Below are 24,012 nucleotides of genomic sequence, written 5' to 3' on the forward strand. Positions count from 1 at the left end.
GGCCTCCCAGCCCCAGGCCTCAGCCCAGAGGGACACCCCTGGCTGCCACTTCCCCTCCCATTCTCCCCAAGGACACTCCCACAACATCCGGTTCCTACTGCCTGGCTCCCCCAGATGAGTGGTCCTACCAGCAGAGACCCACTCTAACACTGAAGGAAAGGGAGGGCAAGCGCAGGAGCCAAGAGAAGGTGCAGGTTCCCACAGAAACAAAGGGACTGAAGTCACAATATTCCGTGAAAAGCACTGTGATTTATCAAGACAGGTCACCTGCCCCTGGGGCCAGCCACAGGGCAACTCCAGCACAAGCCATCAGTGGGCTTCCAGGCTTCCCAATGCTGACGTGTCTTTCAAAGAAAAAAATGTGATCTACATTTCTTCAAACCACATTAAGGTTACCACTCCTAAGACATTGACAGACATCCCCCCCCCCAACTATTCTAATGTCTAAAAGGCAGACACATATATTGAGATTTTAGAGCCATTTATACAAAAATAGTTAAACTACAATGCTTTTACCCTGAAAATATGACATACAAGTGGACATTTGCTTCTTGTAACTTTCCTAAAAATAACAACGTGGGCCAAGTTTTAGAAGAAAACTATATTCTTTTAAAGAAAATGAAAACATTCTCAATGGAAAAACTTAATTTAAGTCAAATCATATGCGTTGGTCCTGGAGCCCCATCCAGTGCTTTCCTGCAGCGGCGCTCTCCCGCGGGCAGGGCTGGGATTCGCGTGGTTCTTTTCCGAAGCTGAAAGATAGGGGTGGGGGAGTCCCAAGCCAGGAGCTAGGGATGGGAGCCCCGGGTGGGATTGTGGCTGAAAACACCCACTGGAATCCAAGTGGCCAAATCCCAGTGACCACAGTGGCCAAAGGCAGGGCTCCTTTGCAGGCCCCACACCATCCTGTGACCCCACCCAAACAAGGCACATACTGGTGTGCAAGCCGCTTATGAGACACACAAATATGTGCGCCCTTAGGCCAAACACCGCCTGCTCCCAGCGCTCTGCAAAGGGGTCCCTGGCCCATTCTGAACAGGAAACTGGCTCCATCCAGGCGGTCTGGGAGCCTGCCCCTCCTTGATGGGGTGGGGTGGGGATGGGGTGGGGGGAGGTGGGCAGAGCCTGCCTGAGGGAAGCAGCTGGAGAAGGCACAGACGGTGAATAAATAGAAGTAGCTTCGCCGTGGGGCCGGCCCCTCGGACAGCAGCTTGGTGGCAATTGGCAGGGTGGGCATTGGAGGAGGAGTGGCTGTGCCACCCTGACGCAGAGCTCAGCCCAACCTGGGTCACCCATCCCGCCTGCCCTCATACATACACACACACACACACACACACACACACACACACACACACACACACACACGGCCCCAGGGTCGGGCTCCTGCTCCAGCTCAGAGCTCCGTGACATGCACAGCAGGTGAGGGAAGTGGCCCAGGCCGGAGTCGCCTGAGGTGGCAGCGGCGGCACAGCAGGTGGCCCTCCAGCGGGTAGCAGCGGCGTCCATCCTCCCCGCTCAGCTGAAGCCCGCAGTCCTAGGGAAGAACACAGCCCCACCCCAGGGTGAGTAGACAGGGGGGCCATACTGGCACCTCAGGGTAATGGGGTGTGGGGCAGAGTGACAGGGCTCTGTCAAACTTCCAGCGGACTCTGGCTTTTATTCTTAAGATGGGGGATCAGGAGCCCAGTGTGGGACACACAGAACTGGGAGCCTCTTGAAGGAAGACACAGCCTGGAGTCTCAAGAGAGGGCTGGACAGTAAATGGGGGCTCGGGCATAAAAATGAGATTGATCTTAACAAAACAGATTACATCTCCCTAGGACAGTGATGGCGAACCTTTTGAGCTCAGCGTGTCAGCATTTTGAAAAACCCTAACTCTGGTGCCGTGTCACATATAGAAATTTTTTGATATTTGCAACCATAGTAAAACAAAGACTTATATTTTTGATATTTATTTTATATATTTAAATGCCATTTAACAACGAAAAATCAACCAAAAAAATGAGTTCGCGTTTCACCTCTGACACTCGTGCCATAGGTTCGCCATCACTGCCCTAGGAGCACAGAAAACTAGAAAAGAGAAGAGGGCAAACGGCTTGAGCCATGAAGGCTCCAATATGAAGAGCGAGCCCTGGCCGGTGTGGCTCAGTTGGTTGAGCATCTCCCATGCACCGAAAGGCCGCCAGTTCAGTTCCAGTCAGCGTGCGTGCCCAGGCTGCAGGCTCAATCCCTAGTCAGGGGTGCATGCAGGAGGCGGCCGACTGATGTCTCTCTCACATAGATGTTTCTCTTTCTCCCTTCCTCTCTCTGTAAAATCTATTTATTGTTTTATTTTTAAAATATATTTTTATTGATTTCAGAGAGGGAGAGACAGAAACATCAATGATAAGAGAGAATCACTGATCGGCTGCCTCCTGCATGGCCCGCACTGAGGACCAAGCCTGTGACCCGGGCATGTGCCCTGACCACGAATGAAACCGTGACCTCCTGGTTCATAGGTTGACACTCTATCACTGAGCCATGCCAGCCGGGCTCTCTAAAATCAATTTAGAAAGAAAGAAAAAGAGATTTGAGGAGAAAACAAAAGGGAAGAAAACCAAAAATGGATGGTCCTCGGGGCACTGTGACAAGTCAAGAAGGGACTAGTCAGCATGTAGAGAGCTGCTGAGAGGTTAGGGCAGCGACAACTGAGAAGTGTCTCCTGGATCCTAACCCGGGGGGGGGGGGGTGGGGGGGGGGGACTGGTGACCTTGGGAAGGAGAGGTTATCAAATGCCTGGGGCGGTGGCCTTAAGAGATAACGGAAGAGAAAAACTGGTGATATCAAGTAAACAAGTTCAGCTTTAAGTCCTTCATCTTACCATTTTATCTCTGTGCTGTACTTTACAGGCTAATTTTGTTTAACAAGTTATGTGATTGGTATGTGACCTCTGTAAAAAATTGGCAGGAAGTGTGAGGGGCAGCCAGGGAGGCTGTTGGAGACAGTGGGACCCTGGGCAAGACCAAGTGGACTTTTTCCTTCCTTTTGCCTCCTACCTCAAGGAGGTTACGCTCTCACTGCATCCAGAGCTGAACTCCTGCCTCGAACATTCGACACTTGTTACCCAAAGGCCCTGAGACCAACACCTGCCCTGCCCCACAGCAGTAATGGAGTCGGAGGACTGCGATGGAGCCTCACGTTCCAAGCCACGCATGTTTCAAGTGTCCTCCCTCCCCCCACCCGTCCTGACATAGCCCCTGTCTGGGTCCTGCTACTGATTAACACACACCAGAGAGGGGAGGAGAAAGGGGGCCTAGAGACCCTAGTTCCCATCTACAGGTCTCACAATCCCGAGGATCTGAGTGTGGACCACCCACAGCTTGGCTTGCTCCTTGCCCTAGGGATTGTGCTTAGGGATCCCAAGGGACACCACCGTGTCCAGGACCGCAGAGCAGGATGCCGTTACTGTTGAGGGGGATCCATGGCCCTCTTCTGACCATGACCCTCCTTCCCTGTCCCCACTCAGGATTCCTGTTCCCACTGGACCACTTGCCCCCACCAGGACAACCTGGTTCCAAATGGACCTTTGATGACTGAAGATGTCTCCCTCACACTCCCTCCTGCTCTTCCCGGGCTCTGAAACCCAACTCCTCCTCCAGGTTTTCTCCTACCTCCTCATTCACTCACTCTTGGCCTCCCCATGTCGCTGCTTTGCCGCCATGCATCTCCCAAACATGGCTGCTCTTTGGGCCATCACGAGCCCCGCTCCTTCCTGGAGCCCTCCGTTCCTCCCCTGGCTTCAGCAGCCATCTGTAGGCCCAGGATGGGGCTGTTGCTTCAGGCCATGATAGGGGCAAGGACTGGACTCCCCATCCTACTTTTAATAATGAAAAGCCAGGCAAAATACATGCAAAATGGATTCTCAGACCCTAGGCCACAGGCAAGGCAGGTCGGTGATCTCCGAGAGAAGGGAGCTACTCTCCAGGCTGCCCAGAGACCCTCTAGTCCCCTTGGCTGAGGACTCCGAAGCCGAGGGTCTGGAACCACAGGGCAGAGCACCAGAGAGGAAAGGGCTGTATACGCCATGACTCCAGATTCCTGTGCCTGTAGTCAGAGGCTTTGAACTGCAGCACATCTACCTGCTGCCTGCACATCTCTATCCAGGTGTCTCCAGCTGCCAAAAATAAGAGCATCTTATCCCCTCCTCCTCTCACCTTCCTGGGGTCCTAATGGACACCTCCAAACCCCAAACTCCCACATCCAATCACTGACCAATTCCAGTCCTTTCTACTGCCTAACCATCACTCAGCTCAATTCACTTCCCTGAACCCAGGACCACACCCCTGACTCCACCCACCTCTTCAGAGAAGCCCAGCCCCCCTGTCCCTCTTCCTTTAGAAAGGGTGCTGAGTGCCCTTTCTAAAACCCAAAAGCCATCCTGTCACTTTTTTTTTTTAATTTCTTTATTGATTAAGTTATTACATATGTGCTGTCACCCTTTTTGATCATTCTCCATTGCCCAGATAAGTCCACACTTCTTAGCTCATGTGGCCTTTTGTCCCCAGCACCTGCCAACTTCTCTAGTGACACAAACAACACACCCATCTTCACACCTAAGCACATTCTGCTTCGACTGCCTGAAAATGCCTTCTCACTGCCTCCTTGGCTCTTATTCACCTTTCAAACCCTCCAGAAATCTTTCCCTCCAAGACCTCCTATGCACTACAAAAACTCCCTTGTTAGCAATGATGACCTGTAGATACTGCCTGAATACCTGTCTCTCCCATGGGGGTAGGGACTATATTCTATGTGATCCACAACACCCTACACACTTTAAATTGTTAGTAAATATTTGATTAAATAGGAAACAGGCTGAGAGAGAACATGTCTTGTGGACAGGGCTCACTGGGGGTGGGGGGGCTGGGAAGACAGGTAGAATGGGTAAGAAACATAAAAGAGGATGTGGGCTCGCACAACACCTAGAGAGAAGGAAACCTGTGTGAAGGGGAACTGCCCCAGCCTCCAGCCTTCCAGGAGACCAGGCTCACCTCACAGTGATAACATTCCACGTGGTAGTCTCTATCCATGGACACCACACGGATAGTTGTCTCACAACCCTGGAGGAAGAGATGGGGTTCACACACAATAAGCAAGCTGGGGTTCAAGGTGAATTGTGCATGGGGGCACATGCCTACACCATGTGCTTTGTCATGGTAGACGTGCATTCGTGCCTGTGTGACAATGACTCAGGGCAAGAATGGGCATCGGTAGGTGCACATGAATGGATGTGCATGTGCCAAAAGCATGCACACGTGTCCATGAGAGCCATCACGTGGGTGTGAACGTGCAGGTACATATTCTTTTCAGTTCTTTGGAGTCAGAAGACCACTGCCAGTCCTGCTTCCCCAGCTTGGGACAGAACCAGCATATGTGGGAGACCCAATGCCTGGGAGAGCTGCACTACCCAAGGGTGTCTCCTGCACAGGCTGCCCCATCTCATCTCATCTGCTCCCCCGCCACCTCTACCTGCAGAGGTAAGAGACCCAGGGAACAGTCCTTCCTTCATCTATGGGCAATGGAGCTGAACTCGGCCAAGCAGCAGGGGCCACCGTTTCCCTCTAACTCACGCAGGGACACTGCACTCCGCACAATGGGCACATACCCATCCCTCGGCCCTGAGGGGCATGGGCAGGAGCATCTGCTCATCCCTCCCACAGGGGCCCAAGAGCTGGGGCGGACGCGGGTGGGACCTGCCCCTGCTGGGCCAGGCACCTGATCACCTCCTGGTGGGTAGTTCTTACCTGTGCAGGGAGAATAGGACGAGCACAGGAGGCGCATTTTGGTGCAAAAGCCCTGGAAAATAAAGGAAACCAGAGTGACCCGCTGAGTGACCACAGGCCAAGGGCACAGGGCAGGCCTGCCCACAGCAGCCCCATGACCTTGCCCACGTGTCAGTCCCAGGCCCTTATGTGGACACATAGGGTGGGAGCAGCTTCTGCCATGCCTTCTTGGCAATGGCCTTTTATCTGACTCCCCAATACCCCTCCGTTCCATCACCTCCTCCAGGATGGGTTCAGGTTCCACTCAGCACTCTCTCTCATGCTTCCGCAAGATCCCTGCCCCCTAACTTCCAGGTATGGGCTGCCCTCTAGCTGAGATGCCTGCAAAAAAGCTGGCTCCACGCTGAGGAACAGGACCTATGCCAGGTACCAACCCCAGGCATGGCAGCAACACAGGACCACAGCTCCGAGGGCTGAGCCTGGAGTCACAGCAAGGGAGAATGGATTGGCTGCTCGCATGAGTACCCAACAGGAAGGAAAAAGAATGTGTGGAGATCCCAACCTCCATCTCATATAAAAGAGGCCTGGCCTGGGGACAGACAGATAGAAGCCAGGTGTGGCCGTGAGAATCCTCAGCACTAGGAAAAAGGGAGCATGCAGGCACAGGTGGGGAGAGGAAAGACATGGCTGGTGGCTGAACCATTAAGAAATCTGGCAGAGCCGAAACCAGTTTGGCTCAGTGGAGAGCGTCGGCCTACGGACTGAAAGGTCCCAGGTTCGATTCCGGTCAAGGGCATGTACCTTGGTTGCGGGCACATCCCCATTGGGGGATGTGCAGGAGGCAGCTGATCGATGTTTCTGGCTCTCTCTCTCTCTCCCTTCCTCTCTGTAAAAAATCAATAAAATATATTTTAAAAAAAAAAAGAAAAAAGAAATCTGGCAGAGATCTGTACCCTGACCCAACCAGTAAGCACACACAGGGAGGCTGGAAGTGAAAAGGTCATGAAGGAAGAACAAGCCCTAGCCGGGTGCTCAGTGGTTAGAGCATCAACCCTCAGACTGAAGGGTCGCAGGTTTGATTCCAGTCAAGGGCAGGTATCTCGGTTGCAGGCTCAATCCTCGGCCCTGGTAGGGGCATGTGCGAGAGGTAACCAATCGATCTCTCTCTCTCTCTCTCTCTCTCCCTCCCTCCGTCCCTTCCACTCTCTCTAAAAAAAATCAACGGAAAAATATCCTCGATTAACAAAACAAACAACAAAAAGGAATGGAGAACACAGACAGGCGGGCCAGGAAGATGTTTCCAGGGAAGGAAACACGGGAATCACACCTGCCCCGCACGCCGGCTACTCACGTATGATAGTCTCTGACGCAGTAGATGTTGTTCTCCACGTCCACAGTGAAGGGCACCCCGTCCAGGCACTCACCACACACAGAGCACCGGAAGCAGCCTGGGTGATAGGACTTCCCAAGGGCCTGGAGGATCTGGGGGTGGGAGGCACTGAGGGGTCAGTGCAGGTGGAAGGCTCAGCACAGCCCCCGGAATAGGCTCTGGCTCTGAGCCCCTGGCAGGTCTGCAACAGGTGAAAAGGGCGGGGTCCTAAGTTTGCCCAAGACAGAGGAGCTCCAGGGGCTGGGGGAGGTTCTCACCATGTCCATGATGAGGTGTCCACACACGCTACACTTGTCAGCTGTTTGCTGGAACCCGGAGTACTATCAGGGGACACAGGACCCAGGAGGTTACGAGACAAAGGGGCACTCTGCCCAGCCAGCACCTGCCTCCTGGCCTCAGGTCTCCATGGGAATCAGGAGGGTCCCTGCCCTGCTCCAACCAGGGACCGGCCAGTGCACAGCTTTGACTCACCAGGAAGTCCTCCTGGCAGTACACTTTCTCGCCCACATTGTAGAACGCCTTCCCACGAAGCCGTCTCCCTGCAAGGACGAGGGTGGAGAAAGGGGTCCCTGGGCCGATGGAAATCAGGGATGGGGTCCCTGCTGCCATTTCTCAGCACCCTCCTCCAACAGACAAGAAGCGGATTGTGGACAAACTTTAAGTTTTCCCTTTAATGTGATGTTGTTATCATTATACTAATTAAGCTTATTTTTCTATTACAGTTGGCATGCATTATATCAGCTTCAGCACAGTGATTAGACATTTATATAACTTACAGAGCGATCACCCCAATAAGTCTAACACCCTCTGACACCTACACAGTTATTACAGCATCACTGACTATATTCCCTGTGCTGTGCTTTACCTCGTGATTATTTTATAACCACCAATACCACTTAATTCTTTCACCTTTCACCCAGCCCCCCAAACTCCCATCTGGCAACCATCAGTCTGTTCTCTGTGTCTAGGACTGTTTGTTTTGTTTGTTGATTTATTTATTTGTAATATTCCACATGTAGGTGAAATCATACGATATTTGTCTTTCTCTGTCAAATTGATTTCACTTGGCATAATACCCTCTAGATCCTCCCATGTTGTTGCAAATGGTAAGACTTCATTCTTTCTATGGTTGAGTAATATTTCATTATATATTATATGCACCACAGCTTATTTATCCACTTGTTTATTGACGGGCACGTTGGCTGCTTCCGTATCTTGGCTGTAAATAATGTTGTAATGAACACAGGGAAGCATTTATCTTTCCGAATTCGTGTTTTTGGATTTCTCTGGATAAAGAACCACAAGTGGAATTGCTAGGTCATATGGTCGTTTTCCTGTTTCACTGTTTTCCCCACAGTGGCTGCACCAATTTAGAATCCCAACAGAGCACAAGGGTTCCCCTCCTCCACATCCTCTCCAACACTTGTTGTTTGTTGATTTATTGATGACAGCCTTTCTGACAGGTGATCGCTCACTGTGGTTTCAACTGGCATTTCCCTGATGATTAGTGCCGTTGAGCATTTTTTCATATAGTAATTAATATTTTTTAGGACACAAAGTTTTATTTTTTTTGGGGGGGGGAAGGGACACCACACTTCTACTCAATTAGGAGAAACCTTTTTATCAGTACACAGGTCTTTTTTTATATATACTCATCATGCCATGAATTCACAGGGAAGGGTTCCAGCAGCTCAGCTCCTTTCCATCGGTTCTCACTGTGCTCTGGGTGGAGCAGGCTGGCGCTTCAGGTGAACCAGGTACCTTTCGCTCTGGCTTCCTTCTTTTTCTGATCACTTTCCCTCACACATTTCAGGAAGCTATCACGGATCTTGGAGAGCTTTATATGCTCAATACGTACATTCTCTTGGCAAGAATTTTGCCTTTAACTTGTTTGTTCGCAAAAATGCCCACTGAGCCCTAACCGGTTTGGCTCAGTGGATAGAGCGTCGGCCTGCAGACTGAAAGGTCCCAGGTTCGATTCCGGTAAGGGCATGTACCTTGGTTGCGGGCACATCCCCAGTAGGAGGTGTGCAGGAGGCAGCTGATCGATGTTTCTCTCTCATCAATTCTAACTCTCTATCCCTCTCCCTTCCTCTCTGTAAAAAATCAATAAAATATATATTTTTTTTAAAAAATGCCCACTGCATGCTGGGTGACATTGCAGACTCTTCCAGTTTTGCTATGGTAACATTTGTGGGCATTCCTTTTTGAACAGGGCCGATTCCCTTGATGTCCACAATATCACCTTCTTGTAGGTGCACATGTAGGTGGTCAAAGGAACAACTCCATGTTTCCTAAAAGGCCTAGAGAACCTATAGGGGTGCCTCTCCTCTTTCCTTTGTGTTAGTCATTTTAGTGAATTATTGGGAGATGGCAGTTCTGACCGAAAAGCTAATTAATATTTTTTTAATTAAATAGAACATGTCAACATAACTATTGTAAGAGGTTGTCAAAGTAAATAGTGGAAGAACTTGTTTCAAATGTAAACTGATCTTCTAATTTTTTTTTAATCACATTCATTTCAGTTAAACTGAGAACACTTTTCAGAATGACTTTCCTTCTTTCATGAACATCACAAGTACAACTCTCACCAGGTGAAGTAGCCTAATATGAAAGAGGCGTCCTTGTCAAAAGAGCCCCAGCAGCTATGAGAGGCACCCCCATGAGACGGGAGACAGCCCAGGCCTAACTGGGGACAAGAGGGCTCCTCCGGCACCAGGACAGCACCCGTGAAAGCGCACAGCCGACGGCAGACATGAGGTAATACAGTAAACGCACTAGCCCTCCACGGTGCAGTAAGACATGTAAATAAACTTAAAAATTGGGTAGAAAAAGTAAGGCTATTTTTAAACACAGATGATATTATGTTATGTAGAAATTCATAAGGAATCTACAAAAAAAAATCTCCCTAGAACTAATATGTGAGTTTATCAAGGTTGTAGGATAGTTGGTCAGCATGTGAAAACCAAATATATTTTTATATTCTAGCAACAAATGATTGGAAATGAACATAATTTTTAAAATTGCACTTATAACAGTATCCAAAAAAATCCATAAATACTAAGGGACAAATTTAATGAAGACATGTCTGGCCTTACTCTGAAGAACTAAACTTTGTTGAGAGGAGTTGTAAAAGACCTACATAAACGGGGGGTGCCACTGCTGGAAGGCGGCGCTCCACTGGACGGCTCGCATTGCTGCACATCCTACAAACAGAGCTTCAGATTTCATTCTGGATCACCTTTTCCTGCTTTTTTGTTTTCTGTTAATCCTCACCTGAGGATATTTTCCCCATTGATTTTCAGAGCGCATGGAAGGGCCCTAACTGGTTTGGCTCAGTGAATAGAGTGTAGGTCTGTGGACTGAAAGGTCCCTGGTTCAATTCCCAGTCAAGGGCACATGCCTGGTTGCAGGCTCGATCCCCAGTAGGGGGTGTGCAGGAGGCAGCCAATCAATGATTCTTTCTCATTATTGATGTTTCTATCTCTCCCTTCCTCTCTGAAATCAATTAAAAAAAAATTTTTTAATATATTTTATTGATTTTTTACAGAGATGAAGGGAGAGGGATAGAGAGTTAGAAACATCGATGAGAGAGAAACATCAATCAGCTGCCTCCAGCACACCCCCTACTGGGGATGTGCCCGCAACCAAGGTACATGCCCTTGACTGGAATCGAACCTGGGACCCTTCAGTCCGCAGGCCGACACTCTAGCCACTGAGCCAAACCAGTTAAGGCTAAAAAAATTTTTAATGACACAAAAATATACACAGCAAACAACCCCAGTATAATAAACAGAGTGTGGAAAAAATAAGAAATAAATAAACAGTGTGTGGAAGGGAAGAATAGAGGGAAGGAGGGAGGGAGGCAGGGAGGGAGGCAGGCAGGCAGGCGGACACATCAACTGGTTGCCTCCTGAACATACACCAACCAAGGCTGGGGATCGAACCTGCAACCCAGGTACGTGCCCTTGACCAGGAATGGAACCCGAGACCCTTCGGTGTGAGGGCCACCGCTCTAACCATGTAGCAACATCAGCCAGGGCAGGGATTATCTTTCCAAGGACATCTGTGGAGCAAACTGTTTAGAAGACAGAGGTAGCATCTCCCTCTGAAGCAGAGGGCAGGTTTGTTCGCTGTCCAGAGTAATAAAGATGCGTTCCTCCAGGACAAGGGTCAGATAGCTTTGCTGGCAGCCCATTATAAAATACTGGGGTTCCCTAAGCCAGGGTTCCTCGGACCTGACTCAGACCCACTGCATGTGAGCATCCATCGCGGCCACTCCATGTGACCCGTGGGGCTCAGGAGGGCAAACACAATGTGAATGTTAGTGACGTGCATGCAGCTTGCGGTGCTGCGAGTCTGCCCAGCAGCTCATGTCTTCAGGCAGCATCGTGAACCGGTGGCAGGCTGACTGGTCAGCTTGCAAGTAGGAAAAAATCTCACTCAGACCCTGCACAGCTCCTGACAACCATCTTTATGGCTTCAGATGTTGACATCAGCTCTCCCCAAATTGATCTATACATTCAAATGCTTTTCTTTTAAGAACAGCTAAAATTTATTTAAAACCAGTAAAATACATATTAAGACAAAACCTCAAGAAACAAAAGCTTAGAATTTATACAAAAAATAAACACTAGCCCTAACCGGTTTGGCTCAGTGGATAAAGCGTCGGCCTGCGGACTGAAGGGTCCCAGGTTCGATTCTGGTCAAGGGCATGTACCTTGGTTGCGGGCACATTCCCAGTAGGGGGCGTGCAGGAGGCAGCTGATCGATGTTTCTCTCTCATCGATGTTTCTAGCTCTCTATCCCTCTCCCTTCCTCTCTGTAAAAAATCAATAAAATATATTTTAAAAAATAACAATAAAAAAAATAAACACTAGTTTGATAAAATATAGAAAAATTATTATGCAACTTAGGATTTGAAATCCTTTAACTGAAAATGGATTATGCGCCTTTTGTTTCTCGATTTTGCCCAAACAAAATGCCAGCCCTCGTGTGTGTGTGGAACCTGACCGGCCAATTTTGAAATTTATATAAAAGTATAAAGAACAGCGAATAGCCAAAATAATCTTGAAAAAAAGACTGACAAAGCAGGAAGACTTATTCTACTTCCTATTTTAAGACTTACAGTAATCAAAGGCAGTGTCATAATATTGGGATGAGGAGACAAAAAAATCAGTGGAACAGAACAAAGTCCAAAAATAGACCCAGAAATATTTCAACAAACACACAAGTGGGAAAACAAAGTCTTTTCAGCACATAGTACTGCAACAACTGAATATCCATGTGGGGAAAGAACAACATTCAATTTCATAACTTCACAACATACACAAAATTAGTATGAAGTGAGTTATCACTCTAAACATAGAAATGGGAAATCTAAAGCTTCCAGAACACTGGAGACTATCTTTATGACTCAAAGGAAGACCAAAAAAACAGGTACAAAGAATAGTAACTATAAAACAAAACAAAAAAAACCTGACGCATTGGATTTCATCAAAATGTGAAATTTATCAAAAAATATATCATGCCCTGGCTGGTTTGGCTCAGTGGATGGAGCGTCGGCCTGCGGACTGAAAGGTCCCAGGTTCGATTCCGGCCAAGGGCCTGTGCCTTGGTTGCGGGCACATCCCCAGTAGGAGATGTGCAGGAGGCAGCTGATCGATGTTTCTCTCATCGATGTTTCTAACTCTCTATTCCTCTCCCTTCCTCTCTGTAAAAAATCAATAAAATATATTAAAAATATATATATATATCATTAAAAATATTTTTAAAAATCATATTAGGAAAAAATATTCACAAAACATACATGTGAAAAGAACTTGTACTCAGAAGATACATATTTTTTTCCTACAACTAAATAATAAAGACAAATAACCCCCAATTTAAAAATGGAACAAAACACTTGAACAGACTTCACCAATGATGATATAAATCAGTGGTTCTCAACCTTCTGGCCCTTTAAAAACAGTTCCTCATGTTGTGACCCAACCATAAAATGATTTTCGTTGCTCCTTCATAACGGTAATGTTGCTACTGTTATGAATTGTAATGTAAATATCTGATATGCAGGATGGTCTTAGGCAACCCCTGTGAAAGGGTCGTTCGACCGCCAAAGGGGTCGCGACCCACAGGTTGAGAACCGCTGATATAAATGGTCAAGCAGCAGACAAAAAGATACTCAACCTCATTGGTCCTCTGTGAAATGCAAATTAAAAACCACAATGAGATACCTCTCCACACCTATTAGACTGGCTCAAATCAGCCCACCAGTGTGGTTCACTGGTTGAGCATCGACCTATGAACCAGGAGGTCATGGTTCAATTTGCGGTCAGGGAATATGCCCGGGTTGTGGGCTTGATCCCCAGTAGGGGGCGTGCAGGAGGCAGCCGATCAATGATGCTCTCTCATCAGTGATGTTTCTATCTCTCTCTCCCTCTCAGAAATCAATAAAAATATTGTTTTTAAAAGACTGGCTTAAATTTAAAAGACTAAAATACCAATTGTTGTCAAATATGTAGAACAGCCCAACTCTCTTATATTTCTAGTAGGGGTATAAAATGGCGCAAGCCCTTTAGAAAACAGTTTGGCAGTTTCTTATGAAGTTAAACATACACTTAGCCTATGACCCAGAAATTCCAGTTCTTGGAATTTACCCAAGAGAAATGAAAACATTTGTCCACAAATGACCTGTACAAGAATGTTCACAGCACAATCTGGTGTCTACCCACACTTAAATGGATAAACAAACTGTGGTATATTCATACAACAGACTCCTACTCAGCAATAAGAAGGAGTGAGTTACAACTCCTTTACTCCATGTAACATGGGCAACAACAACAACAGACACGGTTACAAAAAAATCAAAACAGTGCATACGACGACTGCATTTACATGAAGTTCTAGGGCAGATGAAACTGATCTATGGCGTAGAAATCAGGACGCTGGTTAGGTGGATACGATGGGAAAGCACACGGTGAAACTACAGAAGTACAAGATAGAAGTTTCTAGGGTGTTGAAGATGTTCGCTATCTTTGTTAGGGGTGTGAGTCACATAAATATATACACTTGTCCAAAATCTTTTCCTACAGCTCTGCAGCACCGTCCCTCCCACCGAGGGGTGGCAGGTTCAGTCCCTGTCTGGGCACGTGCAGGGGCTAACCCATCGATGTTTCTCTCACACTGATGTTTCCTTTTATTTTAAAAAAAAATGTTTTTATTGATTTAGAAAGAGAGGAAGAGAGAGGGAGAGAGAAACATCGATCCGCTGCCTCCTGCATACCCGCTACTGGGTATCGAGCCCACAACCAGGGTATCAAACCAGTAACTGCTTGGTGCATGGGACAACACCCAAACAACTGAGCCTGCCCAACCCCCTCTCTCTAAAATCAATTTTTTTAATCTTTTTTTACTGTATACTTAAGATCTGTTTGCTGTACTGTATGTAAATTGTACTCAATTAAAAACAAAGATAAACCTAGAACATCTGTGCTTGAGTAGAAGTGCTCAAAGAATGATGGGGATATGTCAAAGGGCACAGGGGCCAACTGGAAAGGACTTAGTCTGGCCAAGTCTGAAACAATTCGTGCATCAAAAAGAATAATGACTGGCCCTGGCCAGTGTGGCTCAGTTGGTTGGGCATCATCTGTGCATTGAAAGGTTGCCAGTTCAATTTCTGGTCAGGACACATGTCTGGTTTTGGGCTCAATCCTCAGTAGGGGGTTGCAGAAGGCAGCTAATCAATGTTTCCCTCTGACATAGATGTTTCCTTCTCCCTCTCCCTTCCTCTCTCTCTAAAAATCAATTTTAAAAATCTTTTTTAAGCCCGGCTGGCGTGGCTCAGCGGTTGACGTCCACCTACGAGCCAGGCAGTCACGGTTCAATTCCCCGTAAGGGCACATGCCCTGGTTTTGGGCTTGGCCCCCTAGTAGGGGTCATGCAGGAGGCAGCCGGTCAATGATTCTCTCTCATCATTGATGTTTCTCTCTCTCTCTCCTTCTCCTTTCCTCCTTGAAATCAATAAAAATATATTTTTTAAAAAATCTTTTTAAAAAATGTCTGTATTGCCATACATTGCATGAATAAAAGCCCATGAGTATGTAAGAATACTCACGAAAGAATAAAATACACTTTCCCCCATCTAAATTTAAAATTTTTCCTTAATAGAGAGGTTTCAGACATTCCCTAGGGAAATGCAACTTCAACACAGACCTCAACAAATTCCCACAGGCATATTCCACAATCAAAAATTATAAAACACATGAGAAAACAAGGTCTCATGACCGAGAGTGAGGAGAAACAGTAAACAGTAGAAATAGGACTTCAAAAGACATCAGGTATTGGGACTATTAGATTCAGAATACAGAATAGGTATGTTTAATATGCTCACAAAATAAAAACAGATGTCTAAAACATGAGACTACAAAGATTTCTCAGGGAGGGCATTAAAAGCAGTAACTATAAACAAAGAATAATTGGATTTTATTAAGAATTTCTTTTCATCAGAAGACTTCATTTAGAAAGTAATGAAGCAAGAATAGGTTAGGGAAAGAATTTATAATACATATATCCAACAAAGATCTTTTATCCAGGACATTTAAAGAACTCCTACAGCCCTAACCGGTTTGGCTCAGTGGATAGAGCGTCAGCCTGTGGACTCAAGGGTCCCAGGTTCGATTCCGGTCAAGGGCATGTACCTTGGTTGTGGGCACATCCCCAGTAGGGTGTGTGCAGGAGGCAGCTGATTGATGTTTCTCTCTCATCAATGTTTCTAATTCTCTATCCTTCTCCCTTCCTCTCTGTAAAAAATCAGTAAAATATATTAAAAAAAAAAAAAAAAGAACTCCTACAATAATGGAAAGGGAAGTGTTTGTCTGCTATGGTAAAAACAGCTTCTCAGAATGATGTGATGTAACACTGTGCCTATATTATACTTTAATAAAATATTAAAATGTTTCGTGTAAATAAATGAAAGATGTCTGCTTCTGGGCAAAGCTTAAAAGGACTGTAGAATATCAAGAGTGCAGATTTATTATGCTGCTTGGGTTATAGTTACTTTTCTCTTTTTATAACTTTCTCTAGATTAAATTACATTTATAGTTTATACTGTGTGCAAAATTCAGATAAAAAAGCAATTGCATGGAAAAGAAATATTAGCCCTGTATAATGGCAGAAGGCATGGTGTCCAGGCAGCCAGGAGACTTCAGTACCCTACAGAGGATGAAGGCTCCAACGCCCAGGGCCAGAGGGGCAGCCTTTCCCTGTGGCTAGCAAATGGCTCCTCTCTGACCCCACACCTCTCTCCAGGGGGCCAGCAGACCTTCCCAGGGCTTAAGCCTCTCAAGCAGGCCAGGCCCAGAGAGAAAGGGGCCATAACTCAGCCTCCTCCACACTTCAGCCTGGGTCAGAGCTGGTGGTCCATCTGCCTGGGATTTAGGTGCAAAGCAGTCCATGGTGCAAGAAGGGCCAGAAAGAGGTTACCTACCACAGGAGTCACAGATGAAGCAATCGGTGTGATACAGGCTCCCCATTGCCTGGCACGCTTGTCTTGCTCCGTAGATCCCAAGCCCACATTTGATGCAAATGCCTACGGGAGAAGAGGCAGAAAAGAGCAGTGGTTAGCGCCACGACCATGGTGTTAGATAAACATGCATCCAATTCCCAGTCCTAGTGCTGCCCACCCACCTGATCTTGGGCAAGTGAACTTCTCTAGACCTCCATCACACAGTTGCTAACGGCTCACATGGGGCAGTTAGGGTCCCACTGATTAGGGTTTGTTGCTGTTGTTGTTTAGCAGAGCACCTGGCACAGAGCCATCCTCGCCATCAAAATCATCATGACCTCTGCATACCTACAAGGTCATTCTGAACCCATTCCCCATGAGCTGCTCTTGGACATGGGGAAAATCCTTTCTTCAGTCTATGAACCAAAAAGAATGAAGACCACACGGCACACCCAGGGCAGAGTCGCTGACCCTCCCAGCCACAGTGTCCTCATCGGTACCGTAAAGTTCACTCATTCTCTTGTTCAGTCAGCACATCAACAGCAATGCCTGCCACATGCCCTGCACACTGAGATGCCAGAGATTCTGCAATGCACCAATCAAGTCCCCACCCTCAAGGAGCCTGTATTCCAGTGGAGGAAGACAGACAACACATAAATAATACCTTAGGAGGAAGCAGCAAGTGCTATGGAAAAAAAATACTGATTAAAAATATGTCTGAGTGTGTGATTTTTAAGTAGGGCAGTCAGAAAAGGCTCTGATGCCCTGGTCAGTTTGCTCAGTGGTTAGATTGTCAGCCCTTAGACCGAAGGGTACAGATTCGATTCCCGGTAAAGGGCACATACCTGGGTTGCAGGTTTGATCTCTGCCCGGCTTAGAGAGTGTGCAGGAGGCAACCAATCAATGTGTCTCTCTCACACTGATGTTCCTCTTTGTTTCCTCCTTCCTGTCCACTCTCTCTAAAAAGTAATGGAAAAAATATCCTCGGGTATCCTCAGGTGAGGATTAAAATAAAATAAAATAAAATAAAATAAAATAAAATAAAATAAAATAAAATAAAATAAAATAAAATAAAATAAAATAAAGGCTCTGGTGATAAGGTGATACCTGAGTAGCATCTGGGACTACCAGGTGGAATCAGAGACCAGCCCTGGCAACACAGAGCAGGATATCCAGCAGTCAGGAGATGGGTGGTAAAGGGAAGGGTAACCAGCAATGCCAGGGCAAAGCCTGGCACTAGCCCCTAAGGGACTCCCTGACTGGCCCTCCTGGAGACCCAGACCATATGTGGCCAGCCCACACATCAGAAGTCCCCTTCTGCCCTAGCCCAGTGGTCGGCAAACTGCGGCTTGTGAGCCACATGCGGCTCTTTGGCCCCTTGAGTGTGGCTCTTCCCCAAAATACCACGTGCGGGCGCACATGTACAGTGTGTGGCCCATGTGCAGAAGTCGGTATTCTGTGGAAGAGCCACACTCAAGGGGCCAAAGAGCCGCATGTGGCTCGCAAGCCGCAATTTGCCGACCACTGCCCTAGCCGGTTTGGCTCAGTGGATGGAGCATCAGCCTGCGGACTAAAGGGTTCCGAGTTCGGTTCCAATCAAGGGCACGTGCCTGTGCTGTGGGCTCGATCCCCAGTAGGGGGTGTGCAGGAGGCAGCCGATCGATGATTCGCTCTCATTATTAATGTTTCTATCTCTCTTTCCCTCTCCCTTCCTCTCTGAAATCAATAAAAACATATTAAAAAAAAAAAAGAAGTCCCCTTCTCAGAGTTACCCAGGGAGTCCCAGGCCCCAAAGGGCCTGAAGACAGGCTCTGCCCTCTGGACCAGAAGTCTTCTGGCTGCTCTAGGACATACTGCCCTCACCCTCTCCCTCCTACTCTCTACCAGACCTCTCTCTTTAACATTTACCCATGGTCAAGCCTCTTCCATCTTAAAAACCCCCTCCTCCCCATCAGCCATCCCATTTCCCCCTCCCATCAGTCAAGAAAGAAAGCAAGCTTAGTCCACACTCAGTCATCTCCTAACTGTGCAAATCCATGACTTCCTGTCCAGATAATACCAGGAGACCTCTCCCCATTGGTTTCCAGGACATGACCTGCACCTGTCTTTCTGGTTCCTCTCCCTTCCTGTTCTGTCTTGGGTCACCCATGACTGCTCTCTCAAACCCAATCAGGAATGTAAAGGTGGCTGGTGGAGGCTGGTGAACGGAGAAGAGAGCCATGGCCGCCAGAAGTCGCAGCCATGCCTTGGATCTGCTAACAGTTACTGGGTGGGAATGCAGGCCCTGCATTGCTAAAGATTCTAATTTTTCAAGAAAAGTCAGGTATATAGATTTGTATGTAAAATCTTTCCATAGTGAAATTAATTACTAACTTAAATGTTTTGAAAAATGCAGAAGCCAAGCACACCATATCTGCAGGTCTCTCTGGGCAGTCCCAGCCCCTCTCCACGCCTCCTGCAGAGGGCTCTGCGCCAGCCAGGAGCTCTCTCCTGTCACTGCTCCACCTCCCAGATGGCCCCCACACCACTCCAGGTCCAGAGCAAAGGTCCAGGGTCCCCACAAAACTGCCCTTGCCCTGGCCGGTTTGGCTCAGTGTATAGAGCATTGGCCTGTGGACCAAAGGGTCACGGGTTCGATTCCAATCAAGGACACATACGTCAGCTGCAGGTTCCCCAGCCCCGTTAGGGGTGCATGTGGGAAGCAAGCGATCCATGTGTCTCTCTCACTTCAATGTTTTGCTCTCCCTCACACACCCTCCTCCCTCTCTTCCATTCTCTCTAGAAATCAATGGAAAAAATATCCTCAGTTAAGGATTAAAAAGTAATAATAATAAAACTGCTTCTGCCTCTGGGTTCCTGCTCAGGAAATGGCACTTTGGGGTAGCCAGGTTTCAGGGAGCACCCAGGAATGCCCCTCTCTCACACCTCCAATTTGGGCTCCTCTGTTCCCTAATCTTGACTTCATTCCCTACCCTCACTCCCACTAGCCTGATTCACCATCATCAATTCTCATCCCAATGGTTATTTCAGCCTCCTCATGGTGTCCCAGCCTGGCCTCCAAAACACATCCCAAAAATTGCAGACAGACTTTCTTTCTAAAATGAAAATGATCCACTCTCACACCTTCACTCCTGTCCATGTACTTTGAAAGTCCGACCTTGTCACTCCTCTAAGTTACTGGACTATGTGAAGAAACAGAAGCCAGCTGCCTGTGGACACAGGACAGAGGATGCGCTATGACCTCGCATCATTAGGTCTTGGGTTCTGTTTGATGTTTTCTTAAGTATGTGCCTGCGTCACTTTAATAAAAATACTCTGAAGGAGGAGAACCAAAGCATGAGGTACCTCAGAAATTCAAGGAACAGAACATGTCAAGGGGAGTCAACTCCACCTGTGGGTGCAGCAGTGCGGTCCAGACCAACAAGGCCTGGCAAACACCCACTGGGGCTGGGGAGTCAGCTGGGTCAGCCCAGTGAGGGGATATCAGAGGCGGAGAAGCGAAGACAATGCCAAGCAGACACTCGGATGAGAGGACGAAAGGGCCAGCCGGACGTTGTGGCCATGCAGCTTTGGGGTTTTTGTTTTTAGTGAAAGATCCTTGTCCATATTTACAGCCAAAAGAAAAGGGCCAGTGGACAAAGGAGAGCTGAAGGTGGAGTTGGGGTGAAAGGACCCTGTCCTCAGATCTGGATGTGTACTCAAGAGCCTGTGGAGAGAGGAACAGGAAGCATTGGGGAAGCAAGCTGCTGACCTCCATTTTCTCAGCAAAGTAGAAAAGGCAGGGCTGGAGGAGAGAGGAAGGTTTCTGAGGGAATAAAAGTGGGGACTGACCAAGGCTTAGGGAGATGGATGGCGCGAAGACCAGACCATCACTCTGTCCCCCGGCAATGCAGCAGGGCAGACAGCGATTAGAGGGATCAAAGTCACCAGTGAGATGCAGGCCACAGTCAGAACTGAAGACCGCAGAGGGCGGCAAAAACAGGGTGTGGCTCTGGGAGTGGGTGGCTGAGGAGAAGGCAGAGAGGTCATCTAACTTAAAGAGGTTCCGGAAGGTCCGGCCTCTGTGGTTCAGTGGTTGAGCCTCGATCCAGGAACCAAAAGGTCAACAGTCGACTCTGGTCAGAGCACATGCCTGGGTTGTGGGGGGCGTGCAGGAAGGAGCTGATCGATGTTGATGTTTCTCTCTCATCGATGTTTCTATCCCTCTCCCTTCCTCTCTCTCTAAAAATCAATAAAAACGTATTTTGTAAAAAAAAAAAGAGAGAGGCTCCAGAAGCCTGAGGCTGGTGACTGGCTAATGGCAATGGAACTTGTTGAGATGGGAAAGTTCCAAAGACATCAATGAATGGCAGAGGGATCAGGAGGTCAGCTGGTACCAGGGCCAAGGAGAGGAAGGAATGGCACAGCAAGGGGAAACACACCCTGAGGATGAGGTTCATCAGACACCACTTGAGCTGGGCTCCCTGCAGACTTCCCTGTATAAAAACTTTGTATTATTCAGGTTGAATAACATAAAATTGCCACTTTTATAGTTCTAAAATATCAAATATTAGCAGATAAATTTCAGCAGTTCAAGCAAATAGATGCCCTTTTTTTTCATCCTCAACAGAGAATGTTTTTAATTAATATTTTAGAGAGAGAGGAAGGGAGCAAGAGAGAGAAACATCAATGTGAGAGAGAAACATCGATCAGTTGCCTCCTGAACGTGCCACGACTGGGGATCAACCCAAAACCTAGGTATGTGCCCTGACCAGGAATTGAACCCAAAACCTTTTAGTGCACAGGACGATGGTCCAACCTAAACTGGCTTCTCTTGAAAAATAAAGATCTATCATCACTCACCTTCCCCTTCCACGTGGCTTCAATGGGCCAGGACTGAGTGGCAGCTCCCTTTAGAAAGGATGACCCAATATCCCCTATGCCTATGGTCTTGTGCCTTGGGCCCCTTTTGGTCTCACATTATCTGCCTGGGTCTAGCCACCTCAGCTTCACACAAGGACTCATGAGTAGCTGCGGAGGCCCACAGAACACACCTGCTAGTTTCTGCAATGGGCAGGGACAGGAAAGTGAAGAGCCTTTTGCAACAAAGCAATGGAAAGTCTTTCTCTTTAGAAGACAGCCCCTGCTTTTGCTCCTGGCACCTGCCAGGCAGGAGAGGCAACAGCTTCTACCTCATCTCCCTGATGCCAGGCCATGCCACAACAGCCACACCAGAAATTCTCACCTACTGTTCCCAGATGAGCCTGAAACCCTTCCACATTTGCCCTCCCAAAGGCAGGCCACACACTCCCTTGATCACTCGACCCCTCCCTCCTGGGCTGCAACCCTGGGGAGTGTAGTGGAACAATCCACATCCTTACTCGCCTTGCCTCCTCTTGGCCATTCTTCCCTCTGCCTGAAATGCCCCCATGTGACCTATCACATAGAGCTTCCTCCTCCCTCAAGACCCAGTTCAGGGCGTCCTGAGCTGCTAGCTAGAATGAATGCATGACACCCCAGGACAAGCCTCCGTCCCTGGCAGGATAACCAGCAGCCAGCAACCCCTAGAGCTGGGGGCCTCGGCTTTCCTGCTCATCAGTGAGGGAGGAAAGGAAGCCCTCCCCCGGGTCTCTTCTCCGAACCTCAAACCTAGAGTCCCAAGTACTGTCCAAAGAACTAACCGGGGTCTGTGAGGGCCTGGGTTAGACTGGGAAAGACTGGCTGACACCGGTGAGCTTTGCAAAAGCTGTCAAGGAGGATTCTCTTTGGAAACATCCAATGTACAAAGCACAGCCCAGAGAGAGGACAGCCCAGTCTGACTGGCTTGGTCCCCTCGTCCTCAAGGTGAATTCTCCCTCCCTCCCACACTCTACCTCCAACAGCGACCATCATGGGAGCCTCAGGTCAGGCGGGACCGGGTACTTGGACCCCGCCACCACCCCGCTATTGTCCACAACCTACACCGCTGGGGGCGAGGAGGAGTGCCGGGAGGGCGGGTCCCTCCACTGCTTAGGCCGACCTGGGTCACAAAGCATCGAGCAGGATGAACAGAGGCACGTGCCAAGGGTGCAGAAGAATTTCTCCGGCAATGGCTCGTTCTGCCTGTTAACATCACTTTTTCTCCGTTAGGATGAAGGCTTCCATTCACTTTCCCAGAAGCCCTTCTCCAGGTGGGAGACCAAGAGGCGAGGGCGGCGGTTCACCCGTGTGCTCCCTCTTCCCACGCGGGCCCGGCCCCGGCCACCCCGAGGCCGGCCCAGCCGCCACCCCGAGGCCATCCCGACCCGCTCACCGAAGTAGTCCCGCGCCGTGCGCGCTTCCAGCGCCCGCTCCAGCTCTCGGGTCAACGCCTCCAGCCGCCGCTCGGCCGCGCTCGGGCCGCCCTCTCGGCCCGGGGGCAGCGGGAGCGAAGGCAGAGGGAAGGGGGCCGGCCCGACAGGCTCGGGGGAGCGGGTTGGCGCGGGACCGGCGCCGGGCAGGAGCCAGTCGGCATAAGCCCCAGCAGAGCCGCGGGAGCCGAGACTGGACACACTGGAGCGGGCGCTGCCCACCGACGGCGGCCCGGGGCCCGGGCGCGGGTCCGAGCGGCCGGAGCGCGGACTGCCGTGGCGCTGGTCGTAGCCCAGGCTGATGCCGCTGGAACGGGCGCTCCCGCCGCCGCCGTCGGAGCCCGCCAGGCTGACCCGTGGGCTGCCCGCAGGCTGCGCGCTCAGCTCGGGGGCCGCCGCGCGCCGCGGGCCTCGTTCCCCGCGGCTCAGTCCGTCCGTCCCGGCCTCGGGGACGCCGGCGCCGCCCTTCCCTCGGCGGCCCAGCGCCAGCGCCGCCTCGTCTCCGGGCCCGGGCCGCGGCCCCCGCCGCCCCCGACCCGGAGAGTCGCCGCCTGGCTGCAGCTCCCGCAGGTCCAGCCCGGCCAGGAGCAGCGCCGCCTCGTCCGCGGCCGCCCCGGAGCGCTGCATGGCCCGGCCCGCCGGCCCTCGCGCGTCACCTCCGCCTCGGCTTCCCGCCGCCGCTCCGGCCGCGCCGCCGCATCGTCCGCCGGTACCCGGAGCCCGCCCCGGGACCCCTGGGCGCGGGGCGGGGCAGGCGCGGGGCCGGGTCGCTCGGCCAGCCACGCGCGGCCCGGGTCGGCGGCGCTCCGCTCAGTGGCGCGCGAGGCGGAGGAATGTGCGCTCTGCGGCGCCGGGCCGCGCCCCCTCCTCCCGCGGCCGCGCGGGGGCGGAGGGACTCCTTTGTGGGGGCAGGAATGCGAGGAAGGAGACGGCGCTGCGGCCTCTGGAATGTGGGGGAGTGGCGGCGGCGGCGGCGGCGGCGCCGGGAGCAGAGGGGCGCGCAGGCCGGACCGGACGCCGCGCCGGGCGCCCGCGAGCTGAGCGGGCCCCGAG

General features: G+C 49.8%; 1 protein-coding gene across 4 annotated transcripts; it reads right to left on the reverse strand.

Annotated features, from left to right (window-relative positions):
* Window positions 1-464: 464 nt before the first annotated feature.
* On the reverse strand, window positions 465-23,805 carry LOC118674537 (WT1 interacting protein). 4 transcript variants are annotated; one of them, XM_036346444.1, is made up of 8 exons: window positions 22,923-23,800; window positions 16,634-16,735; window positions 7,621-7,688; window positions 7,407-7,469; window positions 7,111-7,330; window positions 5,781-5,832; window positions 5,028-5,096; window positions 465-1,534 (listed from the first exon to the last, which is right to left on the reverse strand). In XM_036346444.1, the coding sequence occupies exons 1-8, from the start codon at window positions 23,584-23,586 to the stop codon at window positions 1,516-1,518; spliced, it is 1,257 nt and encodes a 418-aa protein (XP_036202337.1). In that variant the 5' UTR covers window positions 23,587-23,800; the 3' UTR covers window positions 465-1,515. The 4 variants fall into 4 exon arrangements, with proteins under 4 accessions (XP_036202337.1, XP_036202336.1, XP_036202339.1 ...); XM_036346443.1 differs by having other exon boundaries at window positions 7,111-7,241; window positions 22,923-23,797; XM_036346446.1 differs by lacking the exon at window positions 5,028-5,096 and having other exon boundaries at window positions 22,923-23,805.
* Between the last annotated feature and the right edge of the window lie 207 nt (window positions 23,806-24,012).

Source organism: Myotis myotis, unplaced genomic scaffold (genome assembly GCF_014108235.1).
Source record: "Myotis myotis isolate mMyoMyo1 unplaced genomic scaffold, mMyoMyo1.p scaffold_m19_p_19, whole genome shotgun sequence".
NCBI classification, from domain to species: Eukaryota; Metazoa; Chordata; class Mammalia; order Chiroptera; family Vespertilionidae; genus Myotis; species Myotis myotis.